The following is a 19021-nucleotide window of genomic DNA, read 5'->3' on the forward strand; positions in this document are numbered from 1 at the left end:
CCATGGGCCACTTTCCCAGGAAAACAAGTCTTTGTTTTCAGCCCCTTGCTCCTGCCCAGCCCACCCATTTTGGAGCAGGAAGTGGGGCCCTGCCCCCTGTGGTGGCTGGAGCTGACCAGCAGTCCAGGTCAAGAAAAGCAAATAAGGGAAACCACCCTGGAGGCCAGATGTAGTTTCTGTGTATTCCACCTAGGGCTTTGCAATGACAAGTCGCCTTGATTGGATGGGTGCTTTGTTTCAGGGAAACTTTGGTGCCTCTTCTCTTGATACCCCCTTTCTATTGGGGCAACTGCCTGGCCCTCTCCTTGTGGTTCTGATGAGGCTGTCGGTCACGGCTCCCCACCCACCCCTGTGGACGTGTGCCTAGGCAGACCAGTCACAGATCTCCATGGCTACCTTTGGCCTCTGAATTTGGTTACAAGGGTAGAGGCTTGACAACAGAAGGGCCATCCAGCTCTTGCCATTCTGTTTGGTAAAAGGGCCCAAGGAGAAATAGGGTCTCATGTTGTTGGAGTTCAAACCATGAGAGTGTTGGCTTGAGGGCTTGCCATTGGTCATCTTTCCTGATGCATGTAGGTGGGTCTAGTACTTTCTGGCCATGACAGCTGGGGTAGGTTGCCTGTCATCTCTGTGCCTCAGTTTCCTCACCTGTAACATGGAAGCATTAACCGCATCTGTATCAGTGTGCTGTGCACAGAGTGGTGCTGATCACATAGCGAGAGCTAAGTGATCATCATCTTCTTTTTCATGGTTGTTTTCAAGGAGAGAGCCTGCCCTCGGCAGGAGAGAATGAGCTCTGACAAGAAGAGAAACTTAGATAAGAAAAGGAGCAGAGACAGCCTGAGCTGAGAGATGGGGAGAGGGAGGAGAGATAGGAAGACAGATCAATAGAAGAATAGGCAGCCCCGGTTGGTGTGGGTCCAGGAGAGCAACTTGCCCCAGATCACACAACTAGGAAGGATGCACACCTAGCTCTCTGACTTCAAACTCCACACTTTCACCACCATTTCACATCATACATCACATTTCATATAGTCTTTCCACTGTATCACTGTTAGTAAAAACATCAAATAATGTCTTGGAATTATTGTGGAAATAGTTTTCACGGACGCCCTGAAAGGGGTTTGGCGACCCCCAGGACGTCAGAGCGCACTTCGAGAAGTGCTGGTTTAGTCGGATGCTCCCAGTTATCCTCTGTAGTGGGCACGATCGGGGTCGAAAGTTCTCCTCCGCCCACAGAGAGAGAAGGGCTGAGATCTCGTCTCTTCTTATAAGGGCACTAATCCCAATCGTGAAGGCTCCACCCTCATATCCTAATTTTCTCCCACAGGCCCCTTCTCCAAATCCCATCACCCTGAGGGCTTGAATGTGTGAATTTTGTGAGGACACAGTTAAATCCATAGCTCTAGTTGAGTAGCCTTAGATGAGTTTTCCTTTCTTCCTTCCTTCCTTCCTTCCTTCCTTCCTTCCTTCCTTCCTTCCTTCCTTCCTCCTTCCTCCCTCCCTCCCTCCCTCCCTCCCTCCCTCCTCTCTCTCTCTCTCTCTCTCTCTCTCTCTCTCTCTTTCTTTCTTTCTTTCTTTCTTTCTTTCTTTCTTTCTTTCTTTCTTTCTTTCTGCTAAGACAACAACTGTTTCATCACATCCCGCGATTCTGTGGCTCAGGAGTTCTGTAAGGGCACACAAGGACAGCTGATCTCCACGTGATGTCTACTGAGGCTGGACCACCCAATGGGGCTTCTTCACTCACAGGTCCAATGCCTCAGCTGAAAGGGTTGGAACGACTTTCCCAGGGTCCTATTTCTGGGGCCTCAGTTCTCGCTGTTGGCTGCATTGCTTGCTTCTCCCTGTGTCATCTCAGTCTTTTCCCTCTCCATGTAGCCTCTTGACACAGTCTTCTGGTCCCTGGGGCTTCTCACAGAGTGGTGACTGGCAGAAAGAGGAGGGGCAAGCAACAGGAAGGCAGTGAAAATGACCAGGTTTCTCAAGGCCTGGGCTCCAGAGTCTTAGACGGCACTTCCGCCTCATCCTCGTGTTCCTTAGTTCTTCTGAACCTGTGGTTTCTCCGAAGGTGACAGTAACAAGGCCCCTATCGCCCGATTATCTAATCAGGTTCATTCCTAGCTCTCCTCACACCCTGGGCCCTTCTGGGTACCGTAGTTTTGTTCATTCATTCATTTAATCCTCACAACCACCCTGGTGTGTTGGAGCCAGGCTGCCTTGGCCTGTGAGAACCCATGGTTAAATTTTCAGAAAATCTGCAAGTAGTCGTTAAACCCTTGACACCTTGTAATAGGCTTGGTGGGAGTATTTACACCACAGTAATTGGTAAACACACAAATCAGGGCCCTTTTTTGTTATTTTTCAGAGAGCTGGTTTGCCGGTACACTCGTGTGTGTACGTGTAACCATTTACAGATAAAGAAACTGAGGCTCAGAGCAGTTAAATTTTTGTCCAGAATCAAGCAGTTTAGTAGGTGGTGCCCCAAATCCTATGCCCTCACCCAGTGTGCTGTCTTGCTTCTGTAGATAAGAAAATGGGTATGAAAGAGATTCCTAAATGTCAAAGCTATAGAAATATTCGTTATTAAGCTTGATGCAGAAAAAGTGTTTCATCCCCGCCCACCTGTTCTTCATCCATTTACATGGCCAACAATGATCTGATTATGCCCCTTCTCTCTTTCTCCTCAGCCCCATACTTCAAATCATCTTTCCCACATAGGTGCATCCTTGAAAACTCTCCTTCTCTATTCACTTTGTCTGTTTCTCAGCATCACACTCTTCATTTACCACCCCCTTCCAGAGTCAGCACTCTGGTATTGTTTCCCATTTCACTTTTCGTCCCACCCCCACCCCCCTATCCTAGCAGTAAGGAAGTCAGAATAGAAGCTGCCTTCCCGCCCTGACTGCTCCCGCCCCCTTTATCAGAATCTCCGTGTAGAGAGCTCTCCGTACTCCGGTCCCGTTCCCCCTTCGTGGGTGACAGGGAGGCCAGACAGCTCCTAATCTGATCGCTTTCCTTGTTCTCCGACACCCCAGAGAAACCGCACATTCCGTTTGGTGGTCGTCAGAAATAACATGCTTAAGAAACCTGGAATTATAAAACGGCTTAATTAGAGAGAGATGGTTTCACTGGGATATGCCCAGTTTTCCCCGGTGGTTTTATCTCCTTCTCCAAGTGGCCCGCCCCCCGGCAGCTAATTGCTACCCTTAGCACGATGCCACACAGGCAGTCACTCCCTTTATTTTCTGTGACATTGGCACTGGCTCAGAAAGAGACATTCTGTCTCAGATGTTCAAACTCCTCTTCCTCATCAGCAAACTCCAGGAAGTGGATGTGAATCGTGAGGGTGGGATCGTCAGCTTCAGCTGTCCCAGTTAATAAAGGAGCACCTACTATGTGCCAGGTGCTGGGGATATGACGAGGAGCCAGATTATGGATGTGCTTATGGAGCTCAGGACCCAGCAGGAGAGACCGATATGAAAATAATTTTTTTAATACTGTGAGAAGTGCTCTAAAGGAGTGATTTAGAGGGTGTAATAGGAGCACCTAATTTAATGAAGGAGTTGGGGAAGGCTTCTCCTAGGAGGTGACAGTTAATTGAGACCCAAAAGAGGAATATGTTAGCCCGGCAAAGAACAGGGGACCGGTATGCCATCTGCAAAGGAAGAGCTTGGTCTATATAGAAAAGTAATTGAAAGGGCCAAGAAGCTGGTACCTGAGCCTGCTCTGGAATTTGGAATTGTGTTAGTGTTCCCATCATCAGTAGGGGAAGGAAAGGAGGGAGGGAGGGAAGAAAGGAAAGATGGATGAAAGAATGGATGGATGGATGCATCCATGAATGGGTAGATGGATGCATGGGTGGATGCACCATGGATTGATGGATGGGTGGGTGGGTGGGTGGGTGGATGGACGGATGCATGGATGGATGCATGGGAGAGAAGTGGGAAGAAAGGAGAGTTCTTTGGGGGTTCCGGAAGTGACAAAAGCAAGTTGAGGTCGGCAGCTGGGAGAGACCGGGCTGTTGGTCCAGATGAGCTGGAGCATGCAGTGGCTGAGAGTGCTGAGGGAGGCACAGGCGGCTGAGGCTGGATGGCTCAGGAACACAGCCCACAGCCTGGGTATCCTGCAGAGCCTGGAGCCTGCTGCCAGGGTGCGGACAGAGCTGGGCAGCCCTCAGCATCACTGAGCTGCTGCTCCATGGCCCCAACATCCATCACATCTGTGGCATGTGAAACTCATGCTGGCCCCGCCCCACATCTCTGCTCCCCAGTCACCACCACCTTCCCACAGGCCGCAGAGGGAAATGAGCATTTCCCCTCCAGGGGATATTTCTGGGGGTCAGGGTGCACAGGGTGCTCGGTGCTTTCCATGTTTATCTCCTTTGACCCTCAGAGCAAGCCCATCAGGTAGGAACCGTGGCTCCTGTCCTGTAGGTGCAGAAACGGAGGCTCACGAATGTGCAGCAAGGTCACATTCAAACGTGGCCCTGTCTGAGTCCATGTTCTTTCTCCAGATACCAGCCTGCCTCCTTGGTGACAGCAGGTGGTAGAGCTGGGAAGAACCCATATCTCCCCCCGTCCACTTCTAGGCCTGTCCTTACCTGCACCCTGCACTCCTCCTGCCCGTGCCTCTGAGGGCGGTCCCATGATGGACCAGGTCAGCCCTTGAGAGATGGGGGTGATCTGTGTGCCCAGCAGGGACTGTGCCCCCATGTGTGGCCCTGAGCCCTCGAAGCCACAGCAGGCATGGGGGAGTGACCCACACTGCAGCTCTCTACCGAAGGTGTCTGGTTTCTCTCTCTCTGAAACGTGATCTGCGGGGCTCTGATCCCTGGGTTGGCGGGCAGTGGGTGAGGGCAGCGGGCAGGGGCCGAGTCTCCCCGGCCATATCTCAGGCCCATTAGGAGCGGGCCTGAGTGCTTTCCAGAGCTGATTAATGGCCTGCCTGTGACCTAGAATGTCATTATTGCCCAGGCCGGGGACCCCCCGGCTGGGTCCTTTGGGTCTTTACTGCTAACAGTAATTGATGCTTTCTGGTTGGTTGCAGGGAAAGTTCTATCTGGTCATTGAGGAGTTGAGCCAGCTGTTCCGCTCACTTGTCCCCATCCAGCTGTGGTACAAATACATCATGGGGGATGACTCCTCCAATAGCTACTTTCTGGGCGGGGTCCTGATGATCCTTTACAGCCTCTGCAAGGTAGGGCGGTGCGGAGTGCGGGTGGGGGGAGGTTGGCTGAGGGCTGGCCTACGGAAGGCCCTGTTCACTAGCCGGGCCTGGGGGGCAAGAGGGAAGCTTGGAATGACACCCTAATCTCTTTTAAATTGAGGTAAAATTCACACAACACTAAATTCAGTGACATGTAGCCAAACTACAGTGTCGTATAACCCCCACCTCTGTCTAATTCCAAGATATTTTCATCACCGCCCCCCTAAAAAAAACCCAACCCTGTACACATATAGCAGCCATGCCCCCTTTCCTCCACCCTCCTCACCCCCAGCCCCTGGAAATCACTAGTCTTCTTTCCATCTGTATGGATGTGCCTATTCTGGACACGTATGCAGTCACACAGTGCATGACCTTGTGGGTCTGGTTTCTTTCACTCATCATGTTTCCAAGGTCCTGTGCTCAGAGGAGGAGTCCTGTGATCTATTAGCAATGCCTGCCCTGGGCTTCGGAGGGGACAAGACAGTACGCATGCTGTGTATTGGCTATCCTGGCCCAGATACAGGGGAGGCTGTTGATGTAAGGCAGGGAGGCCAAAGTAAAACTGGTGGGAAGGAAGTTTCAAATGTCTCATGAACATGCTCAGAGGCAAAGATGAGGGTTCAGTGGGGTGGCGCCAGAGTGGTGAGAGAGCTCCTTGGATGCTTTTCAACGATCACCCTGCTTTCCTTTCAGTCCTTTGACATCTGTGGCCGCATGGGTGGAGTCAGGAAAGCCCTGAAGCTTCTCTGCACCTCTCAGGTAAGTCGGCTTCATGTGGGCCTGGCCAAAGTCATAGGAACTAGGAGCCAGGCGCCGGGATCAGATTTTATCATGCTTCTCAAGGGATGGCTCCAACGAGGGTCCACAGCTGTGCTTGTCTCTCTCCCCTCCCACAAACAGAACTATGGAGTCCGGGCCACTGGGCAACAGTGCACAGAAGCTGGTGACATCTGTGCCATCTGCCAGGCTGAGTTCCGGGAGCCTCTGATCTTAATGTGCCAGGTGAGCAGAGCTGGGCAGGGACCTCGGAGACTGTGGCCAGGGGGCGAGCAGGCAAAAGTCTCCAGTGCCTGTCCCTACACCAGACCTTGGGGCACTGGGATGGGTCTCCGAGGGCAGCATGGTCCAGACTGGGGTCGGTCAGATCCAGGTTCATATCTCACCTCTGTCTGTCGTTAGCTGAGTGTCCTTGAGCAGGTCACTGGACCTCAGCTTCAGTGTCGAAAATGAACAGTTCTATATGGTGCAGTATCAGAATCCCCCGGTGGTGCACCCCGGCAGCCCTCTGGACCCGGGGCGGGTAGATCTCTCCATCTCTCTGAGCACCGACTGTTCTCATTTATGCAACGAGTATCACGGTTGTACCTACTTTGGAGAGCTAGTGTTATGATGAAATGAGATCCTCTCTGGAAAGAGCTAAATTCGAATTATTTAGTCCTAAAAGTTGTTTTTACAAAATTATCATTATAATTATTATTATTATTATCACTTCTTTTCATTATTATTAGCTGTGGGTCACCAACCCTTTGCAGTGAGTACTGGTTAGTCTCTTTTAACTTCCTAATTGTAGTCCTCCTCCTCTTCTTTCTGCTTCTTCTTCCTCTTCCTCCTCCTCCTCCTGACATCGGAGGCTAAGATGTCAACTCAGCAAATGTATGTGAGCCAAGCATCCAATCAGACACCAGGGAGGTGCAGCAGAGGGCACACAGACCCTGTCCTATGCTCTGGAAGCTCATGGTCTCCTTGGGGAGACCGACACATCCATAAATAACTATGAAACAAGGCAGGCGGGTGATAAGTGCCGTGTAAGAGAGATTCATGCAGCGTCCCGGGGGACCGGGAAAGGCGGAGATGGGAGATGAGCTCCAGGTTGGAGAGGCTTTTGGGAGGAGGCAGAGCCTGCAAACTAAGAGGAATCAGGAGCATATGGCTCTCCCACCAGCACCACCTTCCAGGGGTGAGGAGACAGGAGGCAGGGTCCTGTTTTTGGCATCAGCAACTTTTTTTTTTTTTGCTTTTGCTGTTTGGGGAGGAAGCAGGTTTGTTTTTCATTATTTTATTTTATTTTCAAATTGAGAATGTTTTTGCATGGTCCAAAATTCAGACTGAGGAATTCAGCAGAGAGGAGTCGAGACCACTGAAGGCCACATGAGACCTGGGTTGGGCCCTGGCACAGAGAAAGGGCACGCACAGGGAAGCTGGTCTGACGAAGTCCTGATGAAGGCTGGAGTCCCGCCGATGGGGGTGCCTCGCCATGGGTTCCTTCGCTCTCACCAGTGGGCCGTGGAGTTGCACGAGGGTGTTGGGCAGACCGGAAACTGGCAGGAGGATGTGCGAGGACGTTCTATACTAATTGCAACTTTTCTGTTAGTCTCCAGTTATTCCAACAGTAAGATTTTATTTTAAAAAATGCCTTAAAGACATAAAAAGGAAAGTGGTGACAGGCTTCCTACTTTTGTCCCCAGCTCCCCAGTCGCCTAAGTACCCACGCAGGCAATTACTGTTTCCACTTTCCTCCATCTTTCCAGAGACGCTTTATAAACACACACACACACACACACTCACACGTCTTTTTCAAAAAGACATAAGTTGTAGCATATTCTACCCAAGGTGTATCCTGCATCTTTCCCTATTGACTTACAATTCTCTTAAGACATTGCCACCTACTTACCTCTCGCCGGACTTTTGGGGTAGACCCCAGGTTGTTGAACATTTCTCCTCTCGATGGGCATCAGGGGGGCGGATCCCTTTTGTCGTCACAGACATGGCTGCCCTGAGAGTTCGGAAACGGAGAGAGGATTAGTTCTCATTGGCACACCTTCCGCGTCACACGCGTGCGAGCTCTTGGTAGGATAAATTCCTGGTGGCGGTGTCACCGGGTCAGAGGGTGTCCAGTTTTGACAGATGTTGCTGAATTGCCCTCCATCAAGAGCGTATTCGCTGAGGCGCCCGGTGCGACATGACCTCTTGCCCCCACCCTCGTCAACTCACTCCGTTATCATGTCCTTTCTGAGCTTTGCCAGCCTGACAGGTGACAAAGGCTATTTCAGTGCCGTTTTAGTTGCATTTCCCTAATGTGCATCTTTTCCCGTGCTTCCGAGCCATCTGTTTCCTTCTCAGTAGCAGCGAGTGTTCGAACGTGGCGTCAAGGTGAAAGTCTTTCTTCTTGCTTTCTGGCAATCCTCTGAGCCTTAGTCTGTCTCTGTCTGTCTCTGTCTGTCTGTCTGTCTGTCTGTCTCTCTCTCTCTCTCTCTCTCGCATTCTCCTCCTGGCACCGTGCTGTCTCCCTGTAGCTGGATTAGAATTCTTGGAAGGGGTTGGACAAGATAGCACTGTCCCAGATCCCAGAGCCTAAGCCACAGCCCGCGGTGGGGGAAGCCCACCGCCATGGGCTGGCGAGCGCACATCTCAGTCTCACTTCACTTTTGTGAGCCGGGCCAGGAGTGGCAGAGAGGATGTCCCTGGCTGAAAGGGCCTTGTTAATTCCTAACTGCACTGAATGAGTGAAGAAATGAACGTATGAGTCAAACGTGTCTTAATGAAGGCTTCCTTGATTCTGCTTCCCCAGACTAGCTGGTGCCTCTAGCTCTGTGGCCTCACAGGTCCCTGTGGTTTTCTTTCGTGGCGCTTCTCCCAGTCGTCAGCTTCATAGTTCATTAGGCCACTGGCTGTGTAGGGTCTGTCTCCTCTTTGCCGAACTATAAGCAACTTGAGAGTGGCAGCCGGGTGTATCTCGTGTAGTGGCAGAGTTACAAACCCAGTGTGACTCAGTGATGGTGGGTGGAAGGAAGGAAGGAAGGAAGGAAGGGAGGACGGATTGAAGCAATGAAATGAGATGGACGGTTGGGATGGAGATGGGTGGTGACTGGGGGAGGGGTGGGGAGTGAGTGCAAAGCTGGGTGCATAGAGGTGTGAGTGTACAGGTGGCTGGGGAAATGGATGGACAGATGGGTGGGTGAATAGGTGAGTAGATGGGTAAATGAAAACGGGGAGAGATGGGGGAATAGATGAGTGGCTGGATAGATAGTTGGGTAGATGGATGGATGGATCAATGGACAGATGAACAGAAGGACAGAGGGAGGAAGAGCCCACCAGGCTAAAGGAACATCCTGTCTCCCCTTCAAAGGGTCATCAGGCTAAGGTCAGTGTGTCACTCACACTCACGCCCCGCCCGCCCCCCAGGGCCAGGGCCTGGGAAGCAGACTGCCCACTGAAGCCAGTCAGGCAGACACTGAGCATGCCCGGAGGTTCACGCTGTAGCTCAGACAGCACACGCTTGCCCCACAGTCAGCCGCCCTGCAGAGTTCACAGTGCGCCTCCTGCCAGCCCGCAGAGGGCCAGGGAAGAGGCATGTCGAACACAGAGACAGAAACTTGGCTTGTGGAAAGGGCTCCCTGCCAAAGAGAAGAGACCGAGTGTGACTGGAAACCAAACCGCCCTCCAGTCCTCGGCAACCCCGAGTCTGTTCTTTGGAGTGCCCACGACAGAAAGGAAAGGGGGCAGGAGCAGGCCATCCCCAGTCAGTTTGGTGCTGTGTAGACCTCACACCTGGTGCCCCGTGATGGCCTTACCTGCTTCCATCCTTGCGGACACCTTGGTGGGGAAAGAGCCACTCTGAGGTAACTCGGAAATCCTGCTCCGGATCTCTGAGCCGTGGCCGTCCTGGAGCAGCCCCAGGAGCCGGGCGCAGCCCTTCCCTGCAGCCTGTGGTGCTGGTCCCCGCCCTCGCTCCACCCCTTAACTCCTCAGGCCTGGACACAGGTGTCCCTCCTCAGGGAGCCTTCCCTGTGGGTCCCCCAGGTCAGACTGGCCCCCCTGTCACATCCCCCTATAAATACTGTTGAGCTCCTTTAGAATACTCCATAAATAGGCACCTACTGCATACTGTGCTTGAGATGGGTTTACAAGAAGCTTCCGGTCTGACATAGACAGATGGTAAACAGTAGGCAGAACATAGTCCTCCTACTGTATATGATAATATATGCATATTACCCACCAGCACTTATAGAATACGTACTATTGGCCAGGCGTAGTTCTAAGTGCCTTCTTTTTTTATTGGTTTATTATTCATTTTTTACTCTGTAAAGAACATTTTATATTATCTTCCTCAAATGTTTTGAGAAATTTTAAACCTAGAGGAAAATTGGAGGATAGTAGAATGAACACCCTTTTGACCTTCATTTAGATTTACTAACCATTAACATTTTACTGCATTTGCTTTTCGTATGTAAATTTTCCCCACTAAACCTGTTCAGAATAAGTTGCTGACACTTTGATTCTTCATCCCTAAATATTTCAGCAGATATCTCCCAAGAACAAGGACATTCTCTCTCATTACCACAATCCCACTAGCATACCCAGGGAACTTGACATTGATATGAAGTCCCAATATTCATATTTCTCCAGTTGTATTAAAAACACCCTCCAGAGCTAAGGTTCTTCCCCACATCCAAGATCTAATCAAGAATCATATACTGCATTTGATTGTCATGACTAAGTGCTTTGATCTTCCTGTGAGGGGAGTACTGTTACCCCCACTTTATAGGTGAGAAAACTGAGGTACAGGGAGGTTCAATCGCGGGTCCAAGCTAAAGCCAGAAACCAGGGGAACTCATGAATATCTCCAGTCTCCCTGCATTTCTCCTGACCCCTGTGGTCTGTTCTCAACCCAGCTGCCAAAGGGATCTTTTTAAAATGCAGATCATATCCAATCACTCCTCAGCTCAAAGCCCTGCGGTGGCTCCCTACTTCTCTCAGGATAAAAGCCAAAGTCCTCAGAATGGCTCACAAGGCCCTGTATAATCTGCACCCTCCGGCATCTACTCTCTGCTCTCACCTCCCCCCGACACTCCCGCCTACCACACTCTGGGCTCAGCCACCCTCTCCTCACCATCCCCCAGCATGCCAGGCACACTCCTGCCTCGGGGCCTTTGCACATACTATTTCCTACATCCGGGGCCCTCTTCCCGGATATCACCAGGCTAGCTCTTCACTCTCCCTCAAGTTTTACCCAAACGTCAGACTCTCGGTGAAGTCCTCCGAGCCACCCTGTTTAACTTTGCAGTGCCCCCCACCCAAGCATGTCCTCTCCCCCCTTCCCCGCATTTCCATCTCAGTACTTACAACTGACATACTCTACATGTTAGAGAGTCATTTGGCTAGTTGTCATGCCAACTAGCATGTGAGCTCCAGGCGGGCAGGAATTGTCTGTCCTGTTTGCTGCTGCGTCCCCAGCTGCTAGGACCAAGGTGGGGGTGTGGCGGGTGCCCCGTGAAGCATCCTGACCGTGCTGATCGCTGTCCCCGCAGCACGTGTTCTGCGAGGAGTGCCTCTGCCTCTGGCTGGACCGCGAGCGCACCTGCCCGCTCTGCCGCTCCATAGCCGTGGACACCCTGCGCTGCTGGAAGGACGGGGCCACTTCGGCACACTTCCAGGTGTACTAGGACTGAAGCTCCGGCACTCGCAGGGAGATGACACGGGGTCAGTGTCGTGGGGTCCAGCTCTGGGGACTTCCTGGAAAACAGGCTGCAAGCACGGGCTGTCCTGCCTCCCGCCTCTTTCCACCTCTCCCCCTAAAGCCAGGCCCCTGTCCTTCCCTCCGTTGCCTTCGTCTCCTGCTCCATGGCATGGTGCGTGCGTCCTTCCCTACAAACGGGGAAGCCTCCTAACCCAGACTTGCTCTCTGCCCAGGTAGGTCTGCCCCTGCCCCCACTCCAAGTCAAGGAAGCTGGAACAGACAATGTCCTGCCTGTTGATTATTTTAACTCGAGGTAGCCAAACACCTGATGCTGCAAACTGGGGAGGGGCCTGCAGATTTCTGCCTCCCCCCGGTTGGCCCTGGTCTACAAGTGAGAATCACTGTGAAGTCTTTTGCAGGCAAGACATCAAGCATCCTGCCTAGAGGACCACCTTGGACCCTCAGAACAGCTCCGAGGTGGAGGGACTATTGTTTCCTCCATTGCACAGCTGAGGAAGCGGAGGCACAGAGCTCCACGTGGCCACTAGGCCAGGGCCACCCCGGTGCTCGCCGTGGTGGGCTGAGTTGCCAGCCCAGGCCTGTCAGGCCTCAGAACCTGCACTCCTAACCACTGTTCTGACCCACCACTCAGATGCTGCAGGTGTGGGTTTTTTTTTTAAAGCACGAGAGGCGATCTTGATGCCCCCGGTGGCCCAGGTGCATAGCATATTTAATTTGCACTGGTCGACAATGCTAACGGTGAATGTTACCTTTGGAAGTCAGGCTGTGGCTGGGTCCTCGGAAAGACTTGTCCAGAAAGCGCTTTTTGCCCAAGCTCTGGGCCGGGGTGCTGAGTCACATGTGAGCAGCAAGAAAGGCCAGCTTTGGTCCACATTCGGGTAGCCCTGGGTCTGCATGCCCGTCCGGGTTTCTCTTCCCCTCCTGTTCTGGTCCCCTCCTTTCCTTAAGCCTCAGATTGGTCAACACCCCCCACGGACATTACCTCTGCCCTGGTAGCCTTCAGACCTGAAAGGGACAATCCATGTGAGGGACTGGCCCACAAGCCAGGGTGGTGGCAAAGAGCATAGTGGCAATCAGTGTTCCTGTGACCTCTCCATCAAAGCCACTAACCTCTGCAGCGGAACCATTTCCCTCCCTGCTTTGAGATCTGGAGGAGGTGGCACAGGTGACCCCATAGATGCCACTGGAATCTTGCCTGTCCTACCCTCTCTGCCAACCCTATTCTCGCACTGACAACCTCAGCACCGTGGGCTGGCACCAGCAGCATTTCTGAGAAAGTCTGGGTGGTTAGTGAGCAGATTAGGAAGAAAGCCGCAGGGCACGTGGCGGGGACCTTGCCGCCCGCCAGCTCTCGGCCAGTGCTCACGTGGCTGGCCCTTCCCCAGCAGATTCAGATCTGCCCCTGTGTGCTATCAAGCCAGGACCTTGTCTTTCCCCTGACATCCTGGCTCTTTCCTGGTACCCAGCAAGATACCCCTTCCAGGGTTGCGTGGCATCTTTCAAGTGCTGTTACTATGGCAATGGCTGCGATGTTACAATCTCACTTGCCTGGATAATCAAGTCGGAAAGGGAAGTGGAGGGAAACAGAGCCTGGTGGACACAGCTTCTCTGCTCCCCTCGCCTCCGGGAAGAACCGAAGGGAAGGAATACAAGCTTCTGCAACTGCTTGTTTTAAAATCAGAGCTCCCTGCCTGCAGGTGCCGTCAAGAGGCACGAGACATTGGAGCTGAAGGAGACACGAAAGTGGCAGCAGGTGACTGAGCAGGTGGAGCAGTATGTGGGAGTCAGGCCTGGAGTTCTGAATCTTTTTACTTATTTATTTACTTTATTAGAGTGGCTTTGGTTAATAAATCATATGGGTTTCAGGTGTACCATTCTATAACCCACCATATCGTATTGTGTGTTCACCACCCCAAGTCAAGTCCCCTTCTATCACCTCTTATCCCCCCTTTACCCTCTTCTGCCCGCCCCCGCCCCTCGTCCCCTCTGGTCATCACCGTGCTGTTGTCTGTGTCCGTGAGTTGTTTTGTTCTGTTCTTTTTGCTGAATCCCTTCACCTTTTGCACCCAGCTTTCCCCCCCCGACTGCTGTCAGTCTGTCCTCTGAGTCTGTTTCTGTTTTGTTTGTTTATTTTCTTAACTCTGCGTGGCTTTGAGAAATCACTTCACCTTCCTGTAGCCGTCTCCATGGCGATGAAACCTAGTGTATTATTTACTGGACCAGGAAAATTCACAACATGGATTGCTCGTGAATACATCAGTGATCCAGTCCATTACACTCGTGCACCCCCCACACACAATTCTCTGACATTCTGCACGTAACAAGCCATGCCTCTGACACTGTGGAGAGTGTCAGGCATGGGGGACACTCGGGGTAAGGTGGGATTTTATGTATTCATCTCCTGTCCTGCAGGAAAAGTCCTGTCTAGAAACTCCCTTTTGGATGGGAGGATTTAGCTTCTGCTCTAGGCAGGAAGAGTGGCCGGTGCCGGGTTTTCCAAATGCCAAGCCAAGTGTATTCCCCAACTCGAGTGTGAAAGCCGCCAAGAGCCACCATCGTTGGAGGAGAAGAAGGTACCCGTCTCCTTTACCCATCTGGGTGCCACAGCTCATTTATTATGAGCGCGGTCCATCGTCAGAGCAGAGTACCCTGCTCTTAATATTTTATGACTTGCTGACTTGAGTTCCACGAGGTCCTTGGAAATGGCCCTCTGAACGTAAAATATCTTGAGTATAATGAATGTGAGGGACTGAAACGGCCAGCTCTGGGCCTGGATGTAACAGACTCCTCACGTACCAAAGGCACCGGACACCTCTGGGCTGTTGAGACTCGGGCTGGAAGGAGGAGCTGTGAAGCCAGTCCTGGAATCTGTCAGGAATTTTGCACTGGGCCAGACAGCCGCCTTTGGTGTTTTTAATGTCCCCCCGAAGTTTCCTTCTGCCAATAAATATCATCTGTCCATGAAACCTAACATGCGTGGTCTTGAGTCTTCTGTTGCCTCTCAGAGCCGGGTGGAAGCATTTGAGAAAAATGCAAGGAAGCTCCTGGTGCCGTGGGTGACCCCCTGACGCTGCATCTCCCCAAAGCAGTCCCACCGAGTGGCAGGTGACGTTTTCAGAAATTGGCTCTGGGGTTAACCAGCAAGGGGGTGAGTGAAACGGGAGAGGGAAGGAGAAGGGGGCAAGCAAGAGGGAGCCTTCCGGACAAGTGGCTCCTCAGCTGGGTCCCACGGGGTCTCTGGAGTGTCTGTGGCATCTGAGAGTTGGCCCCACCCCGAGGTCTTTGACCCCTGTGCTCTGTCTTTGGCACTGGGTTGCCTGGGGCGGTGTCAGGGTGGGAGCAGGGCAGCCCCAAGCCTTGGAAGGTGCCGGGTGCCACGGAGCACACAGGGTACAGGACAGGACACAGATTTGGCGGAAGACAGGTGGCTGCGGCCCCTACAGCGCCCAGCACAGGGGTTAACTGTAGGCCGTTTGGGCCTGGGATGTAGAGGCTGGTGTAAGAAGGGTTTTCCAGGTGCCGGGTCATGACCAAAATTTAAAACGTAAATTACAGCCCTGGCTGGTCTGGCTCAGTTGGTGGGGGCATCATCCCATAGAACAAAAAGTCACAGGTTCGATTCCCGGTTGGGGTGTGTCTGAGAAGGCAGCCAATTGATGTTTCTCTCTCTCTCTCTCTCTCTCCCTCTCTCCACCCACCCCTAACCCCCACTTCTTCTCTCTCTAAAAGAGGTGAAAAAATGTCCTCTGGCAAGGATTAAAAAATTAAAGTGTAAATTGCAGTTGACCTTTGAACAACATGGGTTCAGGGTGCCAACGCCCTCCATGCAGTCAAAAATCTACATATATGACTCCACCAAAACGTAGTAACTACAGCCCTGGCTGGTGTGGCTCAGTGGGTTGAATGCCGGCCTGCAGACCAAAAGGTCGCTGGTTTGATTCCCAGTCAGGGCACATGCCTGGGTTGCAGGCTGTGTCCCCAGTGGGGGCCTGCAAGGGGCATCCAGTCGATGTTTTTCTCACACACCGATGTTTCTCTCCCTCTCTTTCTCCCTCCTTTCCCCCTATGTCTAAAAAGAAAAAAAAATTTTAAACTTAACTACTAATTGCCTACTATTGATGGGGATACCAGTAACAAACATCGATGAACATATTTTGCCTGTTACATGTATTATACACTGTACTCCGTATTCTTATCATAAAGTAAGGTAGAAATAAGAGCTTGTTACTAAGACGGCCACAAGGAAGGGACACCATAGCACAGAGAAATACCCGCATGGAAGTAGACCCGCTCAGTTCACACCCGAGTCGTTCAAGTGTCAACTGTGACAGCACTAGGTGACAGTACATGTCTCACGGGGCAGCATTATGGGGCCACCACAAACACATCGTCAGGCAGAGCTTCTCGGTCGCAGTCCTGAAAACCACTTCGGACACAGCTTAAATAGAAGGACTTGATTTGTTGTTCGTGATGGGATAGGCCTCCAGTTGCGCTGGAGTCGGGGGCCCCAGGGACGGTGTTAGGGCCCCGTCTCTCCAGCCCTTGGTGCTGTTCCCTCCAAGGCGACCTGATTTCCAGGCGGTCGGGTCACGTGTGGCGCTCAGGTTCTCCTGCCAGCTTCCCCAGGGACCAGCAGAGACCTGCTGCTTCCCCAGCGCTCCCGCAGGAGTCGGAGGTTGACTCCTTAGTGTGTTCCCTGGGCGGGGTGTTGAGCCCAGGAGGGGGGAGCAGAGGTGTGTAGGAGGACAGAGTCCTCCATCATTCTGAGGCTCCTGGACTGATCCAGCATTAACGGCACAACCAGCTCATGAGAGTTGGGGAGAGGTTGGTCTCTAAAGAAAAAAAGGGATCTGTTATCTAGAAAAACAACTTGTTCTCAACACCCTATTCCTAGGGAAAGACTAGAACTTGGTGTTTCGGTGCCTCTCACTGAGACCAGGTAATTGCAGGTGACAGTACCTCCCCAGAATGGCCCATCTGCCCATAGTTGGAGTATCAGTGTGCAGGCTCATTGGTTTATCTACATGATGATGGCATACGTAAGTCAGTCATGGTTTTGTGCATGACCTTGAACTTGAACTGTTGGGCCTGTTCCCCCAACCCATTGCCCAGTCCAAGGGTACTGTTTAGGCCAACCCTCCCCTTGGGAGCTTCTCAGAAATACGAGACAGGAGGGAGGTGAGCGTGTGACCTTCTTTCTGCCCCTGGGAAGGAGGGGTGCGCAGCCAGATCCTCCCACAGTCTTTGGGGACCAGCCTTCCACAAGGCAATGAAAACACCAAGGCCTGTAGCTGGAAGTGCACAACCAGTTTTTTAATAAAGTCATTACAAATATGTACAAAGCGTCTCCAAGGTACGAAATTCCTCTTACAAAAGAGCAAACGACCCGGCAAGGGCAGAACCCAGAACAGAATGTCCCCAAGCTTATTGCCTCTCTGACTGAGCCAGAGGCCCCGCCGAGGTTCCCATCACCCCACAGCCGTCCCCACCACAACACAGGCTCCTGGGCGCTTACAGTGCAAAAGACCTTGGGAGGAACTTGGGGATCACATTGGGGAGGGGACAGGAAGGAGGTCAGAAAAGCTTCCCATGTCCTAGGAAGTGAGTCAGACAGGCCCTGTTTACAAATTAGAAATTCCTCCCAGGCACCTGACAGAAACCAGGAACACAAAGGGCAGGGGACGAATACATAAAACCCCAACTAAACCATCCAGCCCGCCCCGCGGTGTCCCTAAATGCAACACTACTGGCAGTGAACCTGACTCAGGCTTCCCTGCTCCCTGCTGGGCCCCTAGCTTGGGCTTGCCCTTGAACCAATGCCTTGGAACCAGCTCAGGAAGGAATCCAGCATTCACAGGGCGCCACACAGACCTGCGTCCACATCTTGGCTCGGCCACTTCACTCTCTGAGCCTCAGTTTCCTACACTGTAACTTGGAAATGGTACTAGTTCCGTCTTCCAGAGTGGGGTGAGGCCTAAGGGATGGGGGGAATGGGTGAGGCGCACCCCCTGAATGGCGGCTCTCATTCCATTCCTGTGTGAAGCAGCAGTGGTCTGTCCCTCCGAGCTGGGAATGAGCTGAGATTGCAGGCTTTTTAATTGCCTTCATGATAGTGTGTGGCGCTCTGTAAATATACATACTCTAGAACAATCTGCCAGCGAGGCTTGGGGTCATAGCAATGACCTGACAAATCTGTTAAAAACTGTGAACCAGACTGGGAAGGGACATGTCGCATTTGTTCTATGCGGGGCTGCCCCTACGCGATGAATAAGTGAGTCTCTCCCCAAATGGGATTCTACAACCTGGCACGCTGTAGGCACTCGATCAACAGGTGTTGAAGGAATGAATTAAAATTTCGAAAAGAAACTTTCGGTTTAAGCTTTAAAAGGACACACTTTGATATCAATTTCCTCTATCAGCTCCCATGGGCCTAGGCCAGGGAATCTAGCCTGTCCCCCATATAGCGCCCCCCCAAAAGCTTCAGACCCCCTGAGAGGCCTGGGGGCACTTAAGGGAACATTCAGAACAGGAGCTGATATCAACACAGAAGAACAAAACCCATGTTCTGGTCACTGCAGCTTCTAATACCAGCTGAACATTCAGCAAGTCCACAATGGCAAACCAGTGTCACCAGAAGATGCTTATGTGGCATCAGAGAGGGACTCCCTCCCCCCATTTCACAGCGAGGAGATATTTTTATCGCTGTCAGAAACATAATAAAATAAGAGAACATAAGATCAGCTACATAAATTGTGACATCAAAGCCACAGCCCCATTGTTCTGTGACAGTATCCTTTCAATCACCATCCGCCATCAAAGTAGAAAAGAACTGTAACATGAGACACTGGGAGGGGTGGCAAAGAAGTCTCCAGCATCCCAAGGAAAGAGGAAGAAACAGGAACCGGGTTCCCCGAGACGCTCACGGCCCAGGACCGTGGACAGCAGCCAAAGCGGCACACGGGCTCCCCCCAAGAAACCTGTTACTCGGGCTGCATCTACGCCAAATGGGATTGGAAATGGAACCCCAAATCTGCAAAGGGGAAAGGAGATCCTATTGTTCTGAGGAGCTTGGGGCAGGGGAGAGAAGCTTCCAGAAGGGAATGGATCTGCTTTGGGACGTTGCAGTCCCAGGGGACTCCAGTCCCCATGGCCCCTGGACCCCCGGCCTCTGAGAGCAACCCACCCTCAGGAGGAGGTCCTTCCGTTTACTCCTCACCTCATTATGCAGTGAGCTACCTAAACAGTGATCTCACAAGCCTGGACACACACACACACACACACACACACGCACACTCGCACACTGCAGTCTGCTGAAACCCGATACGAGGTCTTTTTTAA

The 19021-nt window shown here is 52.1% G+C and overlaps 1 protein-coding gene across 7 annotated transcripts in view; it reads left to right on the top strand.

The window, feature by feature from the left end:
* RNFT2 (ring finger protein, transmembrane 2) overlaps nt 1–19021 on the top strand; it is a 61088-nt gene that overhangs the window by 41336 nt on the left and 731 nt on the right. For 5 of the 7 annotated variants that reach the window (XM_037156221.2, XM_037156223.2, XM_053669894.1 and 2 more), the window contains 4 exons: nt 5047–5196; nt 5899–5964; nt 6106–6207; nt 11514–14641. In XM_037156221.2, the coding sequence (XP_037012116.2) occupies nt 5047–5196; nt 5899–5964; nt 6106–6207; nt 11514–11648 (453 nt within the window). In that variant the 3' untranslated portion in view covers nt 11649–14641. Of the gene's footprint in view, nt 1–5046; nt 5197–5898; nt 5965–6105; nt 6208–11513; nt 14642–19021 lie in introns of those variants that run through there. The other 2 variants (XM_037156222.2, XM_037156225.2) reach the window with 2 other exon arrangements.

The sequence above is a fragment of the Artibeus jamaicensis genome, unplaced genomic scaffold (genome assembly GCF_021234435.1).
Source record: "Artibeus jamaicensis isolate MK-2021 breed Jamaican fruit bat unplaced genomic scaffold, CSHL_Jam_final contig_525, whole genome shotgun sequence".
Lineage (NCBI taxonomy): Eukaryota > Metazoa > Chordata > Mammalia > Chiroptera > Phyllostomidae > Artibeus > Artibeus jamaicensis.